Below are 27,473 nucleotides of genomic sequence, written 5' to 3' on the forward strand. Positions count from 1 at the left end.
CATTTGAAGTTGAATGTTCCTCCCCTTAGCCAAATCAAAAAAACAAAACTCCCACCTCAGTGATTAAAAAATAAATAAAGCGCCTGCATTTTATATACCCCCCCTTTTTAATTAATAACAAACAGTCCCTTAAAGCAGCTGAAGTGAATTTAAAGAGATATAGGGTGTTCAAAGTTGTAGAGCTCAAAAGGGAAATAAAATGATGTCAAAGTGCATGACCCAACCTAGACACAATGTGCACTTTCTTAATCTGGCCAGAAGTTTACTACATATTTAAAACAGAATGCTGCACACGCACTCACATTGTATTAGTACATTACATTAATTGCATTTTATTTTACTCAATTACACAGTTGTCAACAAACAACAAATCAGTATAGAGGCACGTTCAGTTCACATTGAGACAGTTATAAACACAAACATGGCAACGACACTGGTGAGGTTTCCTGTTGTCCACAGAATTTTTTCCTAGTTTTGTAACATTCACGGAAAAGACATGATGGCTGACACACTTTTTCTTATGGACCTCATAAATTATGGGGGAATGTGTTATTTTCTTTCCTTTCAAAGAGAATTGAAGTTTTGCTCTGCACACAGAGTCTAATGATTATGAAGTTTCTCTGAAAAGGTGTCAAACGGTGAGTCTTGTACACTGTCTGTCACATTAATTGGTTTCATTCAAATAAAAAAAGTCAGTGAGTTACAGATGGAACAGCATGGAATAACCTTTAAAAATCTCACATCAGGAGAAAATTAAACTTAAAATTAAAAAAATAAGAGCTGACTTATTAATCGTTAAATTATATGTGACGCTATAAATGAAATGATGGGATTTAGCTGCTGAAATTGTTTATCTTATAGTGCAAACACACAAATACTCTTATAGCAATTTGTCTTATTTTAATGGGATTAGTGCATTTTTGTTACCAATATCAAGACTTTCAAAAATAGTGAATATGTAATCCTTTCAGGCTAATTTCTTATCGAAGATGGCACTATAACTGCATCCTGGGGTTTATAGCAAAAATGCCCTTATCCAGTGAAATAACTTGGGAGAATAAAAGCATAATTGTTCTTCTTATGACTTCACTCCCATTTAAAAACTTTGAGAAGAATACTCCCATGTATTTATGTAGTTGAGAGAGAGAATATTTCCTGGGTACAGACTAATAAAATGGCCCCGTTTGCCACAGTAAGCTGACTGATGTTTCACTTTTGCCACTGTGTCAAAAGACATTAAATAAAACCATTAAATTCTTGTACCATTTAATTTTTTACTACTAACACACCTTAAGATAAATAAAGCTCTGATCTACAGTATGTTCTCATATTTTAGACATTATTGCACTACATGTTCACACCTGGTGGCAAGCTCATGAGTCTCAAGTGGCACAATGACGAGAGCTGCACGGACACTCAGTAATCTGTGACACATGCTAGGTTAATACAACAATGATATATACTCGGGGTAAATAACAGTATGTGGCGGTCAGTCGTTGAATAATTCACTTTACTCCCTTGTCAGACTGTGACTTTGTCTTTACTGGAGCTTCACAGTTTATCAGGTTTAAGTAATATTCACAGAACTGCAGCACTGACAGGTTTCCAAAACTAAAAACATACTCTTCCTTTAAACATTTTGCAATTTACAGCTATATTAATAGTAACATCTTCCCTATATCACGCCACTGCTTGAAGGGGACAGGTCACGGGATGTGTGGGGAACCGACGGCTGGGTTGAGGGGACAGAAGCCGACCTCTCTGGTTTAGTCCCTCTGATTACATGGACATGTGTTCTGGGAGCACATAGGAGATGTCATCCCAGGGGTGGCGATACAGACCTTGCTTCAGCCTCTTCTGGTCCAGGTAGTGTCCTAAGGAGATACAAACAGAGAGGATTGATTGGAAAATGTTTTTATGTTTTCATTTAGCAGATGTTACTGTAGCTGATTGTCTGCACACAGAAATGACTCACCAATAAATCCCATACTGCGTCCCAGGACAAAGATGCCATTCAAAGCTCCAATTTCCACAAACTCATCCGCTTCATCCCTGTGGTGGGCATGATGGATGAGAGCTGATGAACTTAAAAGATGGCTGCACACAATCTAGATATTATACTAATCATTTTGTGACTAGACTTAAACATATTGAAGATTTGTGAAGTGACACTTCACATGCTGACACTTTTTCTGTTACTATTATTACTATTATTATTCAGTGCAATTTGGGCATTAAAGGGATAGTTCACCCCAAAATCAAAAATAAATATTTTTTTAACTCTTACCTGAAGTGCTTTTTATTAAACTGGATTGTTTTGTTGTGAGTGACAGAGTGCTGAAGATATATGCCGTAGAGATAACTGCCTTCTCTACAACACGATGAACTAGATGTCAAGTGTTAGTCGGGTTATTCAAAATAATACACAGACCTTGCTGTGAGCAGTTTTAATGTAGGAACTATTTTCTTTCGAACAAACTACACCCACCAACTGAATCATCACGCAGAAGGAAGCGTGCATCTGCTTGTAGCTCACCACAGAGCTACCTTACGTTACAGCTCAGCTGCCATTAACATTTACATCTCACGCTGTCACGAGCACAAGTCTCTCATCCATAAGTAGCTTCCCTCTGTGCGTTGATACAGTTGGCGGGTGTAGTTAAGTAGAAAGAAAATAATTCCTGCTTGAAAATGCTCACAACAAGCTCTATGGATTATCTTGAGTTACCGGGTCATGATTTCTGGAAAGAAATTTGCTGTTGAGTTTTTCAAATATATACCATAAACTGAGTGCCATCTACTGCCATTATAATGGAGAGAAGACAGACATCTCTACAGCTGATATCTCCAACACTCAGCAACTCACACCGAAACAAAATCTAGATTTACAAACAGCACTACAGTCAAGAGGAAAAATATGTATTTTTGATTTAGATGACATGCCCTTTAATTAAATGGTATTTTTTAGTATGGTCAAATACTGTATTCCGTGTAGATCCAGCATTTCATCCCACCTTTTTGATTTATATAAATACATGACAAACATTTGTCTTTAAATGACTCTATGTGATAGAAGCATGAAACTAACAATCTGAGCTGTTAAAAAGCCTTGAATCTCCATTCTCCTGCCATATGACTTCAATGCAGAAATGCAACTTTAATACTTATTTCTTTAATTTGTTTTAAATACAGTAAAGGGCAATGAGGTGTAAACTGTATAAAGACATTATACGGATGGACGTATAGTATATGGTCGTATTTATTGGCTCACCGTGTAAAACCACCACAAGTCCTGAGCAGGTCCACAAATGCCACACCAATGAAGCCATCCACATTCAGGATCAAGTTTGGTTTCTAACAGAACAAAATCAACACATTGTGTCATTTAAAAAGTGTGACACTGTTTAGAAAAGGCTGTGACTGACAAGAAGAAGTGATAAATCTCACCTTGGATGTGGTGATCTTCTCTACATCCAGAGCGTAGTCCAGCAGCTGGCTGGACGGGAAGTGCTGCTTCACAAAGTCCTTCAAGATCTGGACTCGCATGTCTGGGTTGTTAATCTGAGAAAGCACAGAAAATTCCCTTTCATTAAAAATTGTTCTTTTCCAACCAATCTGTTTTTCCTTTACCTCTTGTTCTTGTCCTTGAACATGATTTGGCAGTGTCGTACAGCTCTGTTCCTCGATTTAAAGATCACTCTGCTGATGTGCACACTGGAACACACATGCTAAAGAGCCGTGTTACTCACTGACTTGACTCTGTGTCCAATGCCCATGATCAGCTTGCCATCCTTCTTCATCTTGTTGACAAACTCCATGGGCAGCATGCCGCTGTCAAATGCCTTGCTGAACTGCTTTGCTGCGGCATCCAGAGCACCTCCAAAGCGATCACCCTAAAGAGTGACAAAAGGCATGTTCATGGTGGACTTTAAGCAGCTCTGAAAATTAAGTACATGAATCACAGGAGTCTTAAACGCCTCACGATGGTTAGAAGGCCGGAGGTGAGACTGGAGATGAGATCTTTGCCAGCTCGAGCACAGACGATTGTGTTGTGGGCACCGGAAACAGCAGGGCCATGATCAGCAGTCACCATGAGGCACATCTCGATGAACTGGCAGGCATATCTCGGCAGCCTGCGCACACAAAGAGGGAAAACAACAATAGTTATTATGTGCAGCAAGAATTTTTCAGATTTTTAATCACATGATTAAATAGCCGACCTCCTCTGGAACCAGAGAAGCCCCAGAGTTCCTCCCAGGCCTATTTCGGACTTGAAGACCTCAGTGATGGGCATGCCTGCGTAGATGAGCTCCTGACCCCTCTCGTCACAGATGCTGGTCATGAAAGAAGCAGGCTTACGGATCAGACCCAGCTCCTGCAGGGCAAACACACACAGGATGAGAAAAGGAAAGTTTACCCTGCATGTAAATGCTGAGATCCATCTGTTTCAATCTAAAACAATATGATCTGTTCTTTCCTCACGTGTTCATGTGTTCCAGTACCTATTTGCGCAGATCCGGTACCTGCTTCGTCGCTTACTAAATCTGTAAATCAATTTTGTGTAATATTTAATGCTTTCTGTTATGTCATTTTTATTGAAGTCACTTGTAAATTGCTTGCATGCTAATTTTGGATGCATTTTAAATCTGTTTTTTTTTTTAAAGAGAGAACAAGAAATACTTTAGTCACTTAGCATTTGAGGTTTGTGCAGCATTGGGTACTGCTCACCGACTCTGTTTTGCTCTATGGGTTTTTTTGAGTGTTTTGGACAATAAACAGAAAAGGTAAGCACATATTTTTTTATTACTATTCTTTGCTGTGCAGTGTTGACCGTTGATCAGGAAGGTGATGAGGATGATGGCGATGAATGCATCAGGCCAATGAATGGGGCATTGCAACATATGATTAAATTATTTTAAGTCATACAAGTGGACATTTGCACTGTGATATGGTAAAATAGCTGATGAAAACTTGGAAGTCCCATTGTTGTGGGCATGACATGTGCAAGTAAAATTTTGACATAGCTTATTACTGTAAGCCCCACAGCGAGTGAGTGTTTGTGCTGTGCAGTGAAATGAGTTATTATTAAAATTCTCTGTGGTGATTAAGTGTTTACCAGACTCATAGTAGTGTGATATTGTCATGTCAGAAGACGCAACAATATTTGCTATCAGTGCGCTGCACATTGCTTTGTTTATGTCATTCTTGTTTAGTTTCAGCACAGTAACAGCATGGTGTTGTCTATGCAGCATGCACTGTGGTTTTGATATTTAGTGACTCTTTTCCTCCCCCCGACCCACTGGATCAGCAGCCTGTCTGTGCTCCAGCACCTCCTGATTTATACATTAATGCGATCTTGGTTGCATACTCACTCGTGCCCAAGAGTAATCCATTGGCACAGTGGGAGGAGGCATCTCTTCGGCTGGCTGGATAACTCCTTTGGCAACAAGGTCGTCATAAACAGAACTGCACGAATAAAAAAAGGCAGGGATCGTTATAAAATAATGCAAAAAATGTTGTCATACATAATATTTATGTGATCATAAAGTGAAGGGATGAATATAACAATGTGTACTGACCTAATAATCTCTCCCAGCTCATCAAAGCTCTTGGGGACGAAGGCACCAGCCTCCTTCAGAGCTTTGTTCTTAGCTACTGCTGTCTCAGAGGCCTGGTTAGCACAGGCTCCTGCATGGCCGAACTGAACCTGAGGGGAACGATAACGTTGCAACAATGTAATTAAAATTAGTCAGCTATGAACTGAATCTGTCATCATGCTTCTGCCTGATGGTTCCTGAAATGCACCAGGCTCTACTCCGGCCCTCTCACCTCTGAGGAGAACATGGTAGCACAGGTGCCGATACACCAGCACACCACTGGCTTTGATATCCTGCCCTGTTTGATAGCCTGGCAGATCTTGTACTCCTCTGTGCCTCCAATCTGTAGACGACAGACACACAATCAGGATTTCATGAATCAAAAACTCTTTAAAAGCTGCAGTCACCACTGTGTGTAGATTTATTCCTCACCTCTCCCAGTACAACAATCATCTTTACTCCTGGAGTGTCTTGGTAACGCAGCACGTGGTCAGTAAACACTGAGCCAGGGTATCTGCGGAAGATGACAAAATTACACAGCAGTTCACACCAACATGCTTAAACAGTGCAGACCAAAAGACAGTTACATACCTGTCCCCGCCAATGGCCACACCTTCAAAAACACCATCAGTAGTGCGGGAGATTATGTTGTTGAGCTCATTGGACATGCCGCCTGAGCGGGACACATAGGCCACACTGCCTGGACGATAGAGCTTAGAGGCCAGGATGTTATCTAACATGCCACCTGTGTTCCCGATCTTAAAGCAGCCTGGCTTGATTCCTCCAACCTGGACAAAAACACAGAGGTTTGCTGGTTTGCTCAGATAAAAGAAAGCAGAGTGAAACTGGGATGAATCTTATAAAAAGACTAACTGTTGCTGGTCCAATGATTGTAACACCCTTTTCATCTGCAGCCTTAATGATCTTCCTGGTGTGGGCCTCAGGGATTCCCTCGGCAATGATGGCAATTGTGTGAATCTGAAAGCAAATGAACAGAAATGCTTGACTTTGTGTTTCTCAGATGTTGCGCACCTTGCAGATGGTTCAGGATGATGGTGCATTTACCTGTGGGTACTGCATGGTCTCCATGGTGCTATCAAAAGCCGAGCGCAAAGAGGCAAAGTTGATGAGCACATCCACATCTGGGTGCTTCTTCATGGCGTCACTCATGTTCTTATACACAGGGATGAGGATCTCTTTATGGCCCCAGTAGTACTTCTGTTTGTGGTCTCCACTGAAAGGCAGCCAAACAGAGAAGTATTTGTCACACAGTCAAAGGACGCTGTTTACTTTAAAGATTTTTTAATCCAATAAATGTACAATTAAGAGCTATTAATCTGACAGCAGAACAATGTGAACACAAAGTAAGAAGGAAGGACACAGCAAACTTACGTGAATGGATAGACCATGGCAGCGACAGATGGCTCGTCTCTGGAGCAGACATAGTCAAAGTCCAGCATACCCTGTACTGCCCGAGTCTGCATACCCCATACTATGGACTTGGTGTGTTTGCTGAAGAGGGTAGTTGCCTTGGCTAAAGGAAAAGGAACGCTGTTACAGATCGAATCTGAATACCAGGTCACAAAAACTGTCTGACTGACTGTCTCAGCCCATGAGTGCAGGTTTATACAATAACCTGTGCCCAACTTTGTGAGAATGCAGAACAAAAATCCTGAATCATTTTGGTTTGATGAAAATGAGATGTTGGACTGTGTGTAAAAGTATGGGCTACTTTTATTTCTAAAGCTCGGAACATTAGGCGAGCTAGATTGAATAATGGACAGACATACAATATGAGATCAGTTTATTTGATGTACATCACGTATGAAGGCATTCAGAACATACAAGCCTGTTTGGGCATCTACTGGCACAAGATAATACACTGATGTCAGATTATAGACCCCCCCCCCCAGAATCTGATTTTTGTTGTTGGACATAATTTAGTCCAGCTAAATGTCAGTACACTTAAGCTCTAATTAGCTCTACATATTTATCAGTATAATGTAATGATGGTCAGTTTGAGAATTTATCAGTAGTCAGGTAATATCATGTGAAACAACTGATGTTAGGAGGAAAAATCTAATTGTATTTTAGTAAAATGATGATCATAAAAACATTTTTTTAAAATCACCTCCATTTAGAGTTCAGTTTAAGGTCTCTTGTAGGTTGATTCTTGGGGTTCAGGCAAAGATTAGGTTACTTTTTAACTTTTTAAGTTTTGGTTTAACTAACTTATCCAAAAAGGGACGAGACGACCCAATGTGAGCTGATAAAAACAAGCATCAGGCAAACATAACTCTGTGTGTGACGCAGGAAAAATGGCATTGTCTCCCTGGTGAAATACCAAGTTTGTCCCAAACATGTATGCTATTTCTTCTTTTATGTCTTGTGAATGTATATACATAAAAACCTCTATACTATGATTATATTTTTTTTGGTTTCCATAAAGTTTATTCAATTAGTATTTCACACACCCAAAAAGTAACAGGGGCACATGAACAGAACTGACACTGAATGAAGTTAAAAGATAAACAATAACACTGCAGACATGAGGATTAACAGGTCAGTTACACCTTTTGGTCATCTGTCTGCTTCATTAATGAAGAAGACAGATTAAATGTTTCATTTAAGAGTCTGTTATTGTTGACTACTGATTTTTTATTGAATAATAACAAACAATAAATATTAACCCAATCCATCTTAAACATGTATTGGGTTAGGCATGTATGTGTCCAGTCAAAATTCAGTGCACTGAACTTCCATTTCAGTGAGTTTGGATTGCAGAGACCCCCTGCTGTCCGAGGGGGGAGCTGTAATACCTAAACTCAACCGTGCATGATCACGAGGCTTTCCCCAACCTGCTGCGGTGGACCCATGCATGAAAACACATCAAAGCCCCAGCATTCACAGTGCAAATATTTCCCTGTGCAATGGTGGTGTGTATGTGGTGTGTGTGTGTGTGTGTGTGTGTGTGTGTGTGTGTGTGTGTGCGTGTGTGTGTGTGCGCTTCCTCACCAATGGGAGCTCCAGCTTTGGCCTTCTTGGCTGGTGAGCCCTCAACTCTGGCTCTGTTTTCAGAGAAAGAAGCAGTTCTGCTGGATGCTGGGGTCTGAAAATGACAAAATAAAAGATTCATCATTTTTTTATTCTGCTATGCACATTTTAAAAATTGTGTGTGCTAATAAGGACAGCTCTGCTGAGAACTGATCTGATTAAACATTAAAAGCTGGCAAAACAGTGGTCCTTTATGTTTTAGAAACTTGATAATAGAGCAGGGTCAAGCTTATTTTCTGAGACGTCACCTCAGAAAGCTAAACAGTGTGTTTTGATTTTTCAGGCCATCGGCTAAACAAGTAGAGCTTTGTGAAGGATTGCTGACTTCATTTCAGCCTTCGAGTGGAAACGTTTACCCAATTCTACAAATACAGAAGCATTTACAAAATCTGGTCAAACTTTCATAAAAATGCATGCTTTTGTTCATGAAATAAATATTGCCAAGTAAGTGTTACTTGCTGTGTTTCATTAACCTTCACATATAGTATTTATTTTCTCTTTGTAGTTTTTCCATCATCCATCGTGTCTACCTCTAGATTTGAAGCAAACAGGCAAATACATGCATGTGTGTGCACACGTGTGGGCTCACACACACTCACTTTCCTGAAAGCCTACGCACAACACAATCTTAATGGATGCCTCGGGGCAGTCGCAGTGCGTTACAGACCGCGGTCTCACAACTAGCTGAGTGGGAGCAGTCCACAATGCCAAACAATGCTCTTACACAAAAGAGCCATTGGGCTTCTGATAATCTGGTTCACTAAAAGGACAAGACAGTAACAGAAACAGAGGCTGTGGCATGTGAGTCCTCTGTTCACTCTGCCACTAAAATGCAGCACACTACTGGTGAAGCTGATGATATTAAGTCGCTGCACAGTGAGCGGACACAACATCACGACAGCCTATTTGTCTCAGTGGAGTCAGTATGTGTCATACCGATTTGCTGCCGCTGGAGTTGAGGAGGAAATTGGCAGTGTGGGCAGCAACAGGAGGCTCGTTGGGGATTGGCCGGTGGCCCAGTGCCATGCCGACAATGGCAGTCATGTGTGTTTCTGTGCCAAAGACGTGGATGGGGATCCCGGTGGTCTTTCCTGAGAAGAGCAGGCAGATGCAAATTAAGTGTGAGAATCAGTGATTTCAGATAAAAATGTACTCAAGAAGTATAAATCAGTGTAAAGTACGAAGGTACAACACACCAACTTCTCCCATCACTCTGAGACCTTCCTGGTAGTTGGGGCCACCACGGCGGACAAAAATGGTCACCTCATGCTCCTTCAGTGGCACCTGGTAGTCTCTGATGGCTCGAACAATCCCCTAGCAAAGACAACGATGTGCTCAGTGAATACCGTGGTACTGAGAAAATGCTATGAAAAGCTACCAAATAATCAAAAAGCAACTGATACTGTACCTTAAATGTGGCTGCAACATTTGTGAAGTTTGCAATGCTCCCTCCAATGATCAAAACCTTTCCTGGAAAACACGATGTAAACATCATTTTAGAAGAAGAAAAAGACCATTTTGATTACACACAGAACGTTTCATCAGAGCCTTTTTCCTACCATCAGGGTGCTTCTCTCTGGTCATCAGAGACAGGATGGTCTTAGCGTAGTCGTAGGTCTGCTGTTCACTTGGTGCTCCTGAATATTCCCCATAATTGGCAAGCTCGTTGACGCCACCCAGGTCGCAGATAGTGTCACTGAAAGAAAGAGACGGAGTTACATTGGTCTCCCACACAGAATCAGAGATACATAGATGAGAGGCTCATGCCGGTGACAGCTTGAGATGTAAACATTAATGGTGTCCTCCTCTGCTTAGCTGTAAAGTTACCTAGTGGTTGATATCTCCAACACTCCCCTGCGCACACCAAAACAATCTAAAATTATTAATTGCACTACAGGTAAGAGGAAAAATATGTACTTTTGATTGTAGGGAAAACTGTTCCTTTAACTTGAGCACTCAACTTCAGATTTAACTTAAACAGAAATGCACTTTTCCTGTTTGTTATGAATTATTATTGCACTGTAAACAGAAACAAGGACTTAACAGTGCACAGAGGGAATAATTAGTCACGGCTGATGTATCTGCACGTCACGCTTTACACCTGCGACAGACGGTAAAGTGACGCTGCTCATTCCTCCAGACTCCCACTAAAATATTAACATCTTAAAATTGAATTTCGCTGCAGCTGAACGGGCAGAGTCTGAGCTGCTGCACCATCAGTCTCACTCCTGCACCACTGGCATAAACTCCTAATGCTAAACCCATTTATGCGCAGTGTAATCAATGTAATGAGGATAAAGTCAGGGGACAACTTAAACAGTCAGAAGAAAACATCCAGTAGGATTATTCAGAGAAATGGACAGTGTTGTCTTATTTAATCAGGCTTTAGTTAATGTAAACTGGCACTGGGACCGGGTGTACCTGTACACCACTGAGGCACCTCCTCCGGCCACCATGGTCCAGATCCTGCCTCGGGGGTTAAGCAGGGTTAGTTTGAGGCTGGCACCACTCTTAGCATCAAGGTCGGCAATATAGGCCTCCTGCAAGGTTAAAGAAAATGTTAATAAAGAGGTGAGAGATCAGTTATGAATGCTATATAAGTACAGAGTTTGTGTGTGTGATCACAGCCTTAATCAGAGCAGGACTTGCACAAGCACCTCTCCATTTGGCCGCAATTCATTTCCTGTTCTTGCATTGACTTTTAAGAGCTATTAATTGGAAATATTGTAGCAATTTTAAGAGTGAGAGCGGATGTGATGTGCTTCATTGGTTGTTTGTGACAGTCAGGGCCACAGCTGGTGACTGAGAGTAAAAAAGCTCCCAATCAAAGACACCCGCTGTCTCTCATCTCCACTCTTGAGTCACAGCAGCCCAATTAGAGCAGCCCGTCTGCTACACAGACAGTCTGCCTCAAACAAGCTCCTACATGCATCAGCCAAAAATAGAAAATAAAGTGCTGTATACATATTACTGAGCTCTATCATGCAGGTGATTCAAATTACATTCCTCAATAGTAAATACTGAGGGGTTTGAAAAGACAGTTAGTTTAGTAGTTTAATAGTTTCTAAAAATCAGAAGTCTGGCATTTCGAGGTGGAAGAAATAGAAAGAGGAAAAGAAATGAGAAATACAGGAGGGTCCGTTAGCAGAACTGCCTTGACCATAACTATTCAAAACTTCTTAAATTAAAAAATATCATAGAAATCATGTGTCTCATCCACACAGCATATTGCCTTAGCAGGCAATAGCATGTTTCTTCTGCTTCACTCAAACTCACAACCTGCGACATCAAGGGTTGAGTCATGATCTTTTTAAGCTGCCAGCCAAGTGAGAAACCATAGACTGGCCTAACACAATGAATTAGGCAATCAGCAGGGTTGCATGTAAAGACCGATTTCATACTAGTGTCAAAAATTCGGTTAACAAAAGAGACAAAATTCTATATTTTGTGCTCCATCTAGACAACATTAAGGTGTCAGTTTTTTTCAAAAGGATTATACTAACTATGCTCTTTGTTTCCACTGATTAAAATAGTTTAAATGAGAATATAATTTCAAGTCTTGTCAAAAATTCAGTTTTGAGATTATGTCAACCTTGATGTCAAAATTTGGCCTTTTTTCATGAACATTGGAGATTTATTTACAAGAATTTGCAGTAACTGTTCACAGTACTGTTTACAGTAAAATATTTGTATGCATTGTGGGCTCAAATTCTTATATTTAAAAAATCTGACTGGATCGTTTGTGGAGCACAGTCTGAAGATGCTGTGCAGCAACTTTGGTGTGAATTGAGCGAAAAATGTGGAAGGAGATTAATTTGTTTTACAGTTTTTGAGCAGAGAAAAAAATGGACTTCAGAACTCCTGAATGCCCAAGCACGTGAAAATTTCTACTCAACTGAGGCCACATTTTGGTGAAAGCTGCAAAGTGATAGCATGTGCCAATGATTTGTTATAAATTTAAAAACTTTAAAGTTTAGACGGTTGCTGTAGCGCCACAATCCGAACTATTAGTTACCAAAATGTTAGTTAAGGAACTTTGGCGTAGGATTGGACCTATGTACAAGCATTTTTCCTTGAGCCTCACTGAGTGACTGGAGGAAAATGCATGATGCTCCCTTCACAATTAGTGACTATATCTCACAGTTTCTGGCTAAAACAAATAATGTGATTTTGGAGATTTCTAAAGAAAACATGCCTTTGACACCCACTTGTGGGTTTTGGGGTTCAGTAGATATTCAAAATAAATACAAAACATGACCATTTGAATGTCCCTCCATGATGCCAAATAAAAAACTTTATTTTTCTTCCTAGTGATTAAGAATTATTTGCCTTCTCCATTTTGCTCCTCTTATAAAAAAAACAAACAGTTCCTTATTACATTAGGACATGACGTCAATATATTGAGTCTTTTTGCACAGATCTCCACCCAGACGACCTTTACTTGAGGATCCCTCCCCGTCTCCATACCTCTCCCGAATGAGTCATAAAGGCTGATTAACAGCGGTGTGTTGTTGCTGCCCTCCCTTATTAATTCCACATGGGGCAGCTGTGACAGGGGCTGCTATCAGGATTCCTACAGCTTAAGGCAAGTTAGATTTAAGACTTTTTTTTAGTGCCACTCCGATAACTAAAACTGAAGGAAGAAAAGTTTGTCAAAGGGTTTTTCGTCCAATCAAAAGATTTGATTATCCACATCAAATGCTGGATCGCACTGAGTGAAACACATGGGAGACAATGAACATATTATGATAATCTATTTGCTTCAACCAACCAAATTGGGAAATATCTGCCATTTCTGGACGGTTTAGGGATTTTGTGTTTTTCACACAGCAAGTTAAGATTCCACGGCCTGGATTCCCATCATGACTAGTTTAAGAAGAAGAATTTGGTCAATTTTTTAACAAAAAATAGATGTTGCCATGTTGTGATATTGCCTAGCTTTTTTTCCCTCTTTGGAGAACAACACCAACTATGTTAATGCTAACAGGTTGAAATCTGATGCTCGCTCTGTCTCTCTAGTCCGCCCTCACCTCAGGATAGGCCTCCCTGCCAAAAGGTGGAGGGAACTCCACGTCGCCCCACTTGGCCTTGCAGACGTAGTCGGCCGTGGCATCGATCTTGGCTGCCATGTCCAGCACGTAAACTCCATCTTTTGTTACCACTGAAAGACGAGGAGAAAAAACTGTGTTGAAATCTATACTCCAACAAGTTTTCAAACACCCACCCACTGAGTTTCATGATGTTATCCTGGGAGGAGCATGCTCTAACTTACAAGTGACCACAACCTTCCTGCTGTCCCTGCAGGAGGTTGACAGGAAGTGAAGATGGGGAGGAGGTGGTATGAAATCAAAGCAGGGAGCTGGTCTCAGCAGCCTCTGCTAAATCCACAGAAACAGCTGCCAGAGGGCACATACTGGTGCCCAATTACTCTATTCTAAATACACGCTGCCTTCATCAAACAGGAAGTGCATGAATTATTGAATGGTTTCCTCCCTTAGTGTTAAAAATGTGGCAGAATAAACTCCTGCCTCTTGGCTTTAAGATGATCTTTTATTATGCATTGATGTTTTCATCTCCAATTTCCTTTTGATGTCCGCTTTATAATTTCATAATCTGATAACATATTTATGAATCTGTGTTGGAATAAAATGCATATGCCATCATGACTGCTTGTTCAGATGTAACACATCAATGTACTGAGGGAAAAACAAATAAACAAACAAGAAAAAATAAGCAACCTACCCAGTGGATTGATCTCCAGGTATGTAAAGAACAGGTCCTCATACAGGTTGAAGAGCCCGACAATGAAGCTGGCCAGAACTCTGCAGAGAGACGACGTTCAAAACATTAAACTTATCACTGTGGATGTCTGCTTAATTATGTTACAACATAAGGAGTAGAGGTGTTGCAATATTGATGATAACCATATTTAAAAATTAAATATTGATCTTATGTTAATAACACAGATATGATGATACCATGTATCAGCCACTGAAAATGAATCTGACTACTTTGATAAGTGACCGGTTTGCTGGTACTAGCTTTTTGGATGTGATTTTTTTCTGCCTTTCTCTGTTTTATATCATTGTAAATGGAACATCTTTGTGTTTTAACAATGCTGGTCATACAAAAAAAAGTAATTTGAAGATGTCATCTTGGGCTCTGGGAAATTGTAACAGGCATTTTTACTATTTTCTGAGATTTTGTGGACCAAACAATTGATTAATTGAGAAGATAACAGGTAGACTAATTGACAATAAAAAAATAGTTGAAGCCCTAAATGTGAAGGATGGCTGTAAGTTTTAAGAAACTTTACACAGGATTTCCCTAAAAACCTCACACAGAAGACTTCTACAGAAGTAATCCCTCTGAATCATCACTTGTGACCCACACTCAGTGTGTGGCTGTGTATTTTTCTGCAGAGACTCTGCCCTCTGTCTGTTTTTTCTCCTTATTTTCTGTGTTTGGGATGTTTTTGGGCGTGTGCCCCCACAGCGCTTCGATGAGGTTGGGGATTTATAAACAGGTGGCGACCAGGTGTCAGACCGTAAGCAGCAGGAATCCAAGTGATACAGTGCGGAAAAAAACATATATAGTTAGGCAAAACACCAAATGAGAGTGAATCTGAGGTTGGCTTTTACTTTCTTGAGCTAGTGAGTGAGTTTACAAACAATAAACGACAATCTTGCATAGTATACCTTTAAGTAGAAGAAAAAGGAAAATATTAGTTAACCGAATGCACATTTAATTATCGTCTATATCGCTAAACCTTCACAATATTGCAAAGCAAAACTCTTAAACACATTCATTGTTTTTATAGTTTGCATTGGAGTTAGTCTTTTTTTTTATTTATGGCAGTATATTTGTTAAAAATATATTTTTTTATTATTAAACCCAAAGGTAGACAAAAAAACTGTATGGTATTTATTAATAATCCTTACGTGTATATTTTTACATTGCTTTTACATTTTCTGATCTGCAGACCAGATCTCCCTTGGAACAACAACAAGAGTAAAGTTGAAATCATTTTATTCTTAATTCTTTGATACTGGGCTATGCAGTACTCCTACTCTGTACAGCAGATGGCTGTTTATTTATCCATCATACATTATTATATTATTGTATTATGTTTATATCTCAATATTTCCACATAATTCAAACCATGACAAACTACAGGCAATATCACTGACAGATTGTTAAGGCTGAGCTGGACAGGAAACAGTCCACCTGTAAATTAGCCCTGCTGCAGAGAAAGAATAATCTAATTTACTCCCTCCTTCACTTGTCAAAACAGGGCAGTGAGGAGTGGGGGATGATGGAGAAGGAGGCAGGGGAAGGCAGCGTTTTGCTCTCCTGCCTGTCAGTTGTGTAGGCAGCTCAGCGCCTTTGTAACCACGTCAGCCTGTTGTCAGGGCTCCGACTGGCCTGTGGGGGAAACTGTGACCGAACCCCTGAGTGACTCAGCTTCTGATGGGAGGGTGGGAAGACTGGCTGAGTGCTGCTTTTGTTTTTAAAAGCGAGTGTGAGGAGGAGAAAGTACGGGGTGAGGAGGCCAGCTGGGGTTGGCAGAGAGATTTCTGGGGCAGCTTCTTCAATGTCAGCCAAGACAGTGGGTCAGGCCTGGATCTGCCGTCACGAGAGGACTGCTAGAGAGATGGATGGGAGGGTTTGGAGGGAGCGAGCGACTGTATTGTACCCATCAAAATAAACGTACGTGCTGTGAATGTGGCTGTGTGTAAAAAAGGCTGGGGGTGGAGGCTGATCGAAGAGAGGCGAGGCAGAGGAGACTTTGTCATTTGTCTAATGAAAACCCTCCATCCATCTCCTCTTGCTCCCCACAAATTAACTGCCAATATCAAAGTGCTTTCTTTTACTTGTATTTGTGTGACGCTTTTGTTTTCCTTCATTGGACAGATGTTTAATTTTATCATGAAAAATGCCACTGTTTTGTCTTTTTTGGGTATTTTTAGCAGTTAAGTATGGAGCTACCGTAATCTGTCGGCAGTGATAAAATGGACTGGGCTATTCATAATTAAAGTCATAAGTCATGACGAACTGAGAGGGAAAGCAAAATCATTGTTAGTCTGCAGATTTCTGTTGTCTAAGGCTGAAGCACATCTGAAGTGTTTGAGTGCTTTCGTTCTTAGAGAGTTTTCACTTGGGTATTAAAAAATAAAATACCTTTTACTGTTACTGAAGACTGGTGTTTGTTTGAAACATGTTGGCTTTTTTAATGATTTTGCCACTATAATAAAGGCTTTTAAATGTAATTCCTCCACATTTTTTCACGTTCTCATACTCTTGGAGTGTCTGGATTTGTCCAGTCCTAGTAATTTTTTAGGCTCTATCACTGACACAAAGCTGAAGTTTTGCATGTACACTACTCCAACTCACAGTTTCTTGTCATTGGGGACGTGAGTCAGCAGCTCTTTCATCACAGAGTCCTGACTGATTTTTTCATCCACTCCAATCAGCAGCTTCTTGGCCTTGGCATCCACATCTCCCACATCGACCCCTCCCTCATGGTGAAACAGCACGTAGTCGCCCTCCCGGGTTGCGTAGATGCACACGTAGAACTCTTCCTCCTGAACAATGGACCGTTAAAACAAAGACGTCAATAGATAAATCTTACTTTGCCATTTTGCATCATCACTGCTGCTACAGAGTCTGGTAGAAGTAGTAATACATGCATCTAAAAATGGAGATGGTAGATGTGTGATAAGAGCTTTACCTGCTTATGGGGGACAAACGGCTCGATGAGGAAGTTCTTGAGAACACCCTTGGCTTTTCCCACCTGTAGATGATCAACAAAATAATACTCTAAAGGAGATGAAATGTTTAGAAGATTAAGAAAAAACGAAAGCGAAACAATGTGTTGGTATTGGCTCAGCACCTGACTTGTCTTCAGATTGTAGGTGTTTCCATATTAAAGTAACACTGTTATTTTTAAACTTGTAATCTATTCCCCATGCCTTTGTGTCTACCTGACTAATAGGAAAAACATATTTTTAAGTCAAGTACTGAGTAAGAGGGAGCCGCAGCTGGCAGCCACAAAACAGGCTGTGATGTTATCATTTTGGGCATGTTAGCACTGTTAATGTACGTCCACTAAAAGTACTTGTTTTTGTCACTGACAGACTCAGATTGTTATTATAAGTGCCTGACAACATTATGAAAAGGATCTCTACAAATAAACCTTTTTGTTAAAGATCTTTTTTGTTTAACAAGAAACAGCTGTGAATATACCATCGCCAAAGCCACCAGACTCCATTTGAATAAACAGTAATTTTATCATTGGAAAGCACACCTCATTCAGATTGACAGAAACAAAATAAAACTCACAAAACCATCTTGTTTTATATTTGCACTGATCCAACAGCAACCAACTCTGTTTGGTTGGAATAAATGCTTTTGTCAGTGACAATACCAAGTACTTTTAGGGGCAAACAATGAGGGTGCACAATTGCCTTTAGTGGTTACATTGCAGCTCGTTTCACAGCTGCTGGCAGAAACTATCTCAGTCAATACGATCAGCCAATTTCTGAAAGTGTCGTTCCCATTAGTCACCAAAAAAACATGGACAATAGGGTCCAGGTTAAAAAATCCGAAGTTACCCTTTAATTAATCAGTCCCCAAAAATGAATTGACATTTTAAAAGAAAGAAGGAGACAGGTTGAGGAAAAGGATAAAGGAAATGTCATGTTTTACTGTAGGCAAAGGCCCACTAACACAGCCCCAGCTCATTTGCTGAGGCTGTCATCGCTCCTCTTTCAAAGGCCAACAGGCACAAAGTAACCAGGGACCGGCTGAGAGCAGCCAGCCGCAGAGAACAGAACAAAATCATAAAAAAAGGAGTTGCCATTTTGAAGTGCGTTTATAAAAAGGCTGTCTGATGAGGGGAAGGAAAAAAAGAATGTGACTGAAATCCCCCCGAGGGGCTCAGACCAATTCAGATAAATGAAGTGACACCTCCATTATCACCTCACAGTGAGAGAAAAAGAAAAGCCATTCACATTGTGAATGAAATTTGTGTATGAATGATTAAATTTAAACCACTTATAGTGACATGATTACACAAAACACAAAATACAGACATTTAATAAAGTGAAGCACTGTGGGTAACTGCAGCATAGAAGAGCAGAGAACAACTTCTGAAAACAAAGGAAGTGAAAAAGATACGTTGAGTGTAAAAATGGGGTTGCTAAATGAAGTTATTCAAAGCTACCAGTATCTAATCTGATTTGTTCTGATTTGTCTAAAATAATATGTCAGGCAAGCTCACAAAACAAGGAGCAGACTAGCAGTAATAATCAGACAAGATACTTATATGTAAGTGGCAATATGCTAAATTAACATTATGAAATACAGCTTGTTTCCTATCATAAGACCAAGATGGTTACATTAGATTGAAGATTATGTCTATTTTAATGCACATTACACATTTTAAAAGAAATACTACACCCACAAAATGATTATTTTTATATCAGTCACTCATCCTATGATACTTAAAATTCGTGAAGGAAATTTTGTCTTTTTCACATGTCTGCAAACTTACAAAGAATCCAGAAGTGTAGGAAAACCTTGGTGAAAGAAGTAAAAGTTCAACAACAGTAAAACTATGTCAAAACCATATACTACCGAATTTGTCATTTCGGCCATCGCCATCTTGTTCTTGATTAAAACATCTGCCACCAAAAATACATTTTCTATTTGTGGAGCTGAACTGTTCATTAGGAGCGCAAAATATACCATTCAGTTATTCAGGGCTTCACCCTCTTGGAGTGTAGAGCATACTCTGGGCACAGACGGAGCAGCAGAATGTCTGGCACCTTGAAAGTGAAACCATTCATTCTGCGGGGTCTACAGGTCTGCATTCACTCGCAACAGCTGCTCCTCTCATCTATCCATCTGATCTTATCGCTCTGAATGGATTGAAAGATCAATTATCCACCCTGCACGTGAAAAACTGCTGCTGATGAAAAAAAAACTCATGGAGAGTTCTGCCTGTGTTGTGTTCACAGACATTGCAATAAATTTTCAGTTACCTCGCAATAAATTTGTAAAAATATCTTTCACAATGGACTATTACCAGTATAAATACGGGCGTAGGTCATTCTGACAGGTACAAATATGTATAAGAATGGACTACGACCATATATTTGTTTGCATATACTGTATATACACACACACACATATATACAATTAATATCAAAACCAGCTGAAACACTGTCCCAACTGTCCACAAAAGAGCTTCATAGAGCTTCATTCCTTTTTATTAACTGCCACAAGCAGCAGCTGACACTTCCATCTCAGCATCTCATCTGTGAAGAGATACATCTACGCAATCTCAGTGCCGCAACACACACACATACACACACACACTGACACTCTCCAGTGTTTTATGAACCATCCTAGTCCCTCCATAACTTGTGTCTTGGTTTATGAGGCAAAGCGGTGTCTCAGTGGAACAGTGATGGATCTTTTGTGCTGTGGTTATGCTGACTGGATAGATGGACTGTCTGTTTATTCACCAGCACTTCAGCTGACTGGACTGGTTCACTACCAGTGGACTGATACTGAATATCTCAGCAATAAGGCAGCTGTTTAGGCAAACATACATCAGGCAAAAAAAAAAACCTAAACCAAATGCATCCATGCAAAACAGGGAAGGGGAGGGTTAAGGAAAGGGCAGCAGGAGGGGGGTCTGAATGAAGCTCTTGGATAATATTGATTGAAGGGGTGTTCAGCAAAGTGCACACTCTCAGACAGAAGACTGGCTACAAGCAATCAGCTGTGAAACAGCAGAGAAGGAGGGGGTGGATGACGTACTGTTGCTTCTTTCATGAGGCGTGGCTTCATCCATTCTCTGACGCCGTTCAGGTCCAGGTTGACGCCGACCAGGCCAAGCTTCCCTCGCCTCTTGATCAGCTGGTCTGGCTTCACCACCAGCCTCTGGAGGAAAAAGATAAATAATGGTTGATTTTAGCGGGACCAACGGGTACCTACACTGAGCCTTAAAACTGATGTGTTATCTTCAAAAGGATAAGCAGTCCACAGTGCATTTCATGTTACATATTTCAAGGCAGTAAAACTGAAAGAAAAATGAAGCTGAACGTGTTTTCATAAATGCCATTTCTCAAGCTGCTCTGCTGCATTAACAACATGACAGAATATTTATTCGATGATAGCTGAACATGGTCATTTATTTAAACACTCATTAAAATGTCAAACTCTTAATGACATTTCACAGAGACCGTTGATTAGACTCTTGATTAGTTTTCTTTAGATTTCAAACTGAAACAATTAGTCATCACACAACCCAAAACTGATTACATAATAAAGTCAGACACACAAAAAAATCAGAAGGTGCTACTTCTTTAATGTGAATGGGATAAGATCTTATGTGATATCTATACTGCTTATGGGTCCAGTGCTTCATTAATTTCCTTATTACTAATCAATTTTCTGTGTGTGGGAAGCATCAAGACCCTGTTTTATCATTTTTCTGGACATAGTGTGGAAGGAATTAAAAAAATTGTACAATGTTTGTTTTCTTTAAGGTTTTCTTAGTCAAAGAAAACAATAGTGACTCCTTGTTGCAAGTTTCCAGAAGCATAGATGCTTGAGTCCGACATCTTTGCAAGTTTTGCAATGTGCAACTGTCAGAAAAGTATGCCAGCATCAATAAAAGGATTAGAGGAGGTTGGAGGCATATTTTCCAATGAATTGGACAATTCAAAACCAGTTCCTGATTCTTATCTCTTACTGTTAGTGTTTTTCAGTTAGTTTTCCAATTAAGTAAAGTGAGTATTTTGGGGTTTTGGATTCCTGTCCAGACAAAACTAACAGTTTGAAGTTTTCAACTTTTCTTTTTTTTAACTGGTTTTTAGACAACTTACAGAGTAATTTATTTAGCGATCAATAAAAAAAAAAAAAAAAAAAAAAAAAAGGCAAATGAATGGGGATGGATCAATAGTTGCAGCCCTAGATCCAACAGACATGTATCAATTTCAATGTCAATCCTGTGTGGACCCCAGGAAGAGTAGGTGCTACCCTGGTAGTGGCTAATGGGGATCCACATAAATAAATCACAAATCTGAAATCCAGCAAGGAAATGTGTTTTATAAATGCATTTTAAAGTTTTTAATAAAATAAAACTTGATGGATGATCTTTGTCCATTCTGTTTGACTTCATTTCAAATAAGTGAATCTGATATTTACTTATTTAATGATGGTATTATAGAGGGATATCTGGGTCTATAAGGTAAATCCAGATAAAATTTGTCACCTGAATACTGACGTAAACATTATTTAGGTAGGAATCTCTCCTTCTGACGCAAAAGCAAAATTACATCCCACCCCCACCAGCTGAGTCCTCTGCCTCTCGCTTGCCAGCCAGATAAAGAGAATGACTTATGACAGTGGAGCCATTAGTATCTGGGTGCTCGCCAGTGAGCAAAGAAGGAGAGGGCCGAGGGTGAAAGTTAATGCAATTTCCTAATCAATTCTGCCGCAGCACATATCTCCATGTATCTGCTCTCCACATCCTCCTCATACCTTCCAGATAAAATCCTTCAGCTGGGGGGGAGACATGGGGGGGAATGTCATCTTATCCTGCCAGATGAGTCACGGCTTAATTCAATTAACTTCTATTACAGATCGTCTATCTGCGAGTGCTTCGCTATGAAGAGTAGTGAGGGTTGATCTGAAGGCAGGGCGATGTGACTTTTCTGTACCTGGAGAGCTCAAGAAATCCTCACTGAACTCTGAAGTGAACCGACTGCCGCGTCGACAGAGCCAGTGATACTTTCTGTGTTTACCAATTAAGAATAAGAGAGAAAAAGAGCATTTTCCTGCTCGGGTGTCTTTAGTATTTACACCTCATTTCCACCAAGACTGTGACCGAGCTGCAGTATCACTCTGCTCTCTGAGACGTCAGCTAATAAGCGCCAAGAGAGCACTCTGCTGCCAGCCTAAGTAATTGTCTCCATAAAGAGGAGATCATTTTCCACAAGCTAAAGGAGGACTGCACGTCAGGCTGTTATGGGCTATAAATTTGTGATGTAACAAAGTGACTGTTCGCTCAGGACAAAAAAGGAAATCCTCACACAATTAGATGTATACAGTTCTGTCACAAAATCTTCTACCTCATAGGAATAGATGATGTGTTAAAAAAAGAGTAATTGCCTTATTTACAGTATGTGGCAGTGCTGATGAGCAAAAAAAGATATACATATCTCTCTGTAAATATTTAAATATTTACATTAAGATATGTGGATGTGTACATATATTTACATGTGAGTTTGCTGCAGTGCTTATTTATGTGTGCACATATGTATGCATGTTTATATGTGTATATCCTTTTGTACTTGGTAAACTACTGAGTGGTTCAAATTATAACCCTTATATTCATTTAGATTTGTACATAAATATATATATATATATGTGTGTATATGTGTGTGTGTGTGTGTTAACTATTATCAATATTAATATACACACATATATATATATATATATATATATATATATATATTTTATTCTTTATTTATTTATTTTTCTTTCTAATTTATTTACTTTGTAGGCGTCTGGGGAGGATGGAGTGTGTCTGCTGAAATGTTTGTATGTATATGTACTGAAAAATGCATTCATCAAATTAAAAAAAAAAAACCAAACAAACAAAAAACAATCTTCTGCCTCACCTCTGTGAGCAGCCACGGGTGCTCCTGCACCAGCCGGTCAAAGTTGGTCTCGGCAGTCACATTGGCATAGCGGAATCTGTTCTGGATGGCTGCCGATGTGCAGATGTGCTTGTAGAGGAACTCCTTCCCTGTCTGCTCGGAGATGGCTTTGGCCGACATGACTGTTTAGGATGGACTGGTCTGAGTGGAGAGTGAGGGATTGTGAGATATACAGATGAGCAGTGAGATGGATGAATACAGAGCAGATATAGAGATGTGGAGGGATGGATGAATACAAAAAAAAAAAGACAGGACAGAGAGTGAGCACAAGAATTTACAGTGTTTTTACAGCTTTCTAAAATCATGCAAGAACTCCTTTACAAATGAGAAAAACAAAAAATGTTGTTAGATGTCCTCTATTGTCAGAAGAGACAATAACAACATTGCAATTTGTAATTAAATTGAAAAAGAACTGCCGGACATAATGCATTTTAACTGCACCGAATTAAGAGAGACTACTGGAAAATTAGATTACATACAAACTGCAGATTCAGGCCGTCTGTCCTTTTGCACAGTCAGATTTTTTTAGTGTGCCGAACCCAGCAAGACACAGACAGAGAAGCTAAATCCAGCACAATTAGCCTCAGTTTGTTTGACCTGCACACTAATGAGCTCTTATTTGCCACTTGAACAATCAGGTTCCTGCAGCAGAGAGTGCACAGAGTGTTGTAACTAGACTCTCGCAACCAGCCTACGCCTGCAGGGAAAAATCATTCAGTCAGTGACAGGTGGATCTGATTTGACCAGTTATTGGCAGCACTGGAAAACAGCATAAACAAGACATTGATTTTTTTTTTTTTTTTGGATGCATTCTCCATGCATGCATTCTGTGAGTGAGCGTCAGAATATGCCGGAGGTTAAGTAGGAAATCCACTAAATTGTAATAGCATTCATAAATTTTATTGCAAAAGGGAGGAGTTTTGACCTTTACACTTTGGCCACAAGCTTCACTCAATGAGGTCATCTCCAGCAGGACCAACACACGCAGCGCACGCATTCATTTTTGGTTTTCATAAGAATGATTAGAAAGCTACTTTTGAGTGTTACACGCCTGAATCATTTATTTTTTTAGTTTGGAGGGCTGCTTTAATTGATAAAAATGTAGAAAGGCATATATAAGCTTCTGCTTCTGCCTGAGCCTTTTCAGTCACCACTCAATACATAGACTGCTGATTTTGTTTATACGGTTTGTGATATCATTATTGCTATCTGTGTGATGCCTGGATAAAACACACTAAACTACAACAGGGCATCAGAATTTGAATATTAAAACAAAAGTCATATCCAATAATTTCTTCCTACGAGGAAGCACTAACATAGAAAATACTGGCATCGGACCAAAGCTGTGTGAAGGTGCACTCCACCAACGAGAACTCCCATATAAACAGTCATATAAATCCAAATCTGATAAACAGATATTTTCTTGGTGGCGTTTCCTGGTGCTGTCTTTTTACCGTACAGAAGTGTCTTTATCTTTCTAGGAGAGAAACATAACATGGAATCTTTTTTTGTCAGAGTAGACCCAGATCAGGAAAAACAGGAAAATGAATGACGTATTTTTGAACCACATCAACGGCAAAAATTTGGCGACGTCACTGAAGCCATCCCTGATGTTTGCACTTCCCTTTTGACATTTCTACATTAAATCCATCCTGAAATATAGCAGCTTGATAGGAAATGATGTTTGCAATACTTAGGTCACGATAAAATCTAATTGTGATTTTAATAGTTTTGCATTATGCTGGGTATTGCAATAACATATATTGTATTATATTGTGATTTATTACCTTTTTTCAACTGAAAAGTAAGGGAAAACTTTGTTAACACCTGTTTTCAGTCATGCTCATTATTTTTATTGCAGCAAAAAATCTGTATCTCGTGGACTGAAAACGCAATCGATTTTATTATTGGAGAAGGCAAACCCCCCCCCTCACTTAAACTTACTGCAGTGCAATTATCAATTGATCTGACATTAAAGTCAAATATAAATGTTATTAGGGTTTTTGTTTTGCTTTTGCAAATATCTATATTTTGATGCATTGTATTTTGGCATGATTTTTGATGCAACACCAGCTGTTATGCACACTGGACCAGCTGCTCCCTGCAAGGCAAATTTTATCCCTCAAACCAAATGTGCATTGGTATTGGAAAATTTGGCTTATGAAGTATATAATATACAAAGGCTTTCACTAATCACCATCTCTCCTAAATCAAAGCTGTGTATCATGTAACCTTGACGGGATTACCTACAAAATGTGTTTCTTCTGTGTGGTTCATTAGGCTGAAAGCCCCAATGTCTGCTCAAAGAGGACTCCCTGCTCTGCTCTGCAGCCCCTGGCAGCCATTTCTTAAATGGATTAATAGGACTGTCATAGTCCCTTCTCACTATTGATCATTGCCACAGCGCTGGTCCCAGGCCAGGCCAACATGGTTTATCCAAAGCTCATCCAGGTCCCATACATCATCCATTTTCTCTGTACTACTGACCTGTCAGGTGTTAAACATCGCTGCTTTACATCAGCAATAACAACAGTTCAAATGACACACAATTACATTTAAAAAAAACAAACAGGGGATGATGCATAGCAGTGTGGGTGCACAAATCAAACACACTGAGAAAAAAAAAAAGTTTTATCTTCATGTTCATTTTTAACTTACCTGCTGAGTCATGAGGTAAAAACCTGCCTTACTTGTCAAAGGTCATAGATTCACTGTTTCATTCATTTACAAACCGGTCAGGCAGCAGCATATCTTTTAGTTATAATTCCTGGGAAAACTTACAGTCATTACTCAAACTTCTTGATAACCATCATCATGTAAGTTAAGGTTGGTTGACTGAGCAGTTCAAGTTGTTTTACTTTTATTCATCACAAAGACAGAAATAGACAGAGTAAAGGGAAGGATTAAAAGAATAAATGCCCATTTTAAAAACAATACGTACTTTACCTTGGTTTTTTTTGTTTCCTCTGGCGGTTTTGGGAGTAAGTAGAGGTTGTGAGAGTATGTTTTCTCGGCAGTGTTGCTTCCCTCACGCCGTCTGTGGATACCAGAGGTGCCGGAGAGCTTCCTGGGAGTTTTGTCTCCATCGCCCATCTGCCGATAGGCTTGGCTGATGTTTCCTGGATTCTGATTGGTTCATTCCAAACCGTGTTTTATCGCTGCCTTCAGGGACGCTGGGAAATACTGGAATCACGCGGCTAGAAGCGCACAAACAGACAGACAAGAAATTATTAAATTATTCTATCTATCTATCTATCTATCTATCTATCTATCTATCTATATAGATATATATAGATATAGATATAAATAGATGTTGTCAGATTGGTACCTACAAAGTGGATCTGGGGAATTAAATGTCGACTTGCTGGACATAAATAGTGTTATTGTTAGTTGATTTAGGAAATAAAGAACAAATTTATGTGTGGCACAGTTTTTAAATAACATACTTTTAAAATGTTTGACCTGGGGGAACGGTGTCAAGTTTTTTTTTTAAGCATAAAGGCTCAAGTCAAAGTAAAGTCATGAGTCATTGGTGTAAGTCCAAGTCGAGTTGCAAGTCTTTTTTGATTTTGTCAAGTTGAGTCTAAAGTCATTAAATTTGAGGCTAGAGTCTGACACAAGTCCAAGTCATGTGATTTGCCCCTGTCTCCATTACATTTATTTGATAGCTATGCCTACATTACAAATTAAAATTATATATACCAAAAATATGATGGGCTTTATACAGTATGATGCATTGTTGTAGACTGACAGTAACAGTATGCAAAATATTTTGAATTAGCTCAACCTTTACCAACTACAACAACTACATGCTACTTAAATGATTATTACTGAAGCTCCTGTTTTTTAAGTTAACATAACACTCAGCAACCATTAGTTTGCACTGCATACTTCTACTTACTTTTGTATTACCTACACGCAAGCAGCATTTGAATGCAGTAGTTTTACCAGCAACAGGGTTTTTTTTGTTTGTTATTGCTATTTTTACTTAATAAGGCTTTTTATAAACAAATAAAGAAATACTTCTTTCACTACTGGTTCTATGTAATTATAACTGATCAAAAGCACTTGAGTTTTCCACAAA

At 39.6% G+C, this 27,473-nt stretch overlaps 1 protein-coding gene across 2 annotated transcripts; it reads right to left on the reverse strand.

Annotated features, from left to right (window-relative positions):
* Nucleotides 1-303: 303 nt before the first annotated feature.
* aclya (ATP citrate lyase a) lies at nucleotides 304-26,487 on the reverse strand. 2 transcript variants are annotated; one of them, XM_042504698.2, is made up of 28 exons: nucleotides 26,336-26,487; nucleotides 23,351-23,530; nucleotides 20,481-20,603; nucleotides 17,383-17,445; nucleotides 17,046-17,236; nucleotides 14,394-14,473; nucleotides 13,682-13,812; nucleotides 11,073-11,191; nucleotides 10,211-10,347; nucleotides 10,060-10,121; nucleotides 9,848-9,965; nucleotides 9,588-9,742; nucleotides 8,613-8,706; nucleotides 6,990-7,131; nucleotides 6,663-6,831; nucleotides 6,471-6,575; nucleotides 6,189-6,385; nucleotides 6,030-6,111; nucleotides 5,830-5,940; nucleotides 5,580-5,707; nucleotides 5,373-5,466; nucleotides 4,221-4,375; nucleotides 3,983-4,133; nucleotides 3,750-3,893; nucleotides 3,448-3,561; nucleotides 3,272-3,354; nucleotides 1,976-2,052; nucleotides 304-1,874 (listed from the first exon to the last, which is right to left on the reverse strand). In XM_042504698.2, the coding sequence occupies exons 2-28, from the start codon at nucleotides 23,507-23,509 to the stop codon at nucleotides 1,780-1,782; spliced, it is 3,279 nt and encodes a 1,092-aa protein (XP_042360632.1). In that variant the 5' UTR covers nucleotides 23,510-23,530; nucleotides 26,336-26,487; the 3' UTR covers nucleotides 304-1,779. The 2 variants fall into 2 exon arrangements, with proteins under 2 accessions (XP_042360632.1, XP_042360633.1); XM_042504699.2 differs by having other exon boundaries at nucleotides 26,331-26,454.
* Nucleotides 26,488-27,473: the final 986 nt, after the last annotated feature.

Source organism: Plectropomus leopardus, chromosome 18 (genome assembly GCF_026936395.1).
Source record: "Plectropomus leopardus strain MGB_pleo_1.0 chromosome 18, ASM2693639v1, whole genome shotgun sequence".
Lineage (NCBI taxonomy): Eukaryota > Metazoa > Chordata > Actinopteri > Perciformes > Serranidae > Plectropomus > Plectropomus leopardus.

Bases quoted from the DNA above. Each gene is read 5' to 3' on its own strand.
- aclya (XM_042504698.2), bottom strand. From the start codon at position 23,509: ATGTCGGCCAAAGCCATCTCCGAGCAGACAGGGAAGGAGTTCCTCTAC. The intron at 6,112-6,188 runs GTATGTAACTGT...CATCTTCCGCAG, and splicing joins GTGGCCATTGGCGGGGACAG to ATACCCTGGCTCAGTGTTTA. The intron at 3,894-3,982 runs GTGAGGCGTTTA...GTCACTCTTTAG, and splicing joins CCTCCGGCCTTCTAACCATC to GGTGATCGCTTTGGAGGTGC.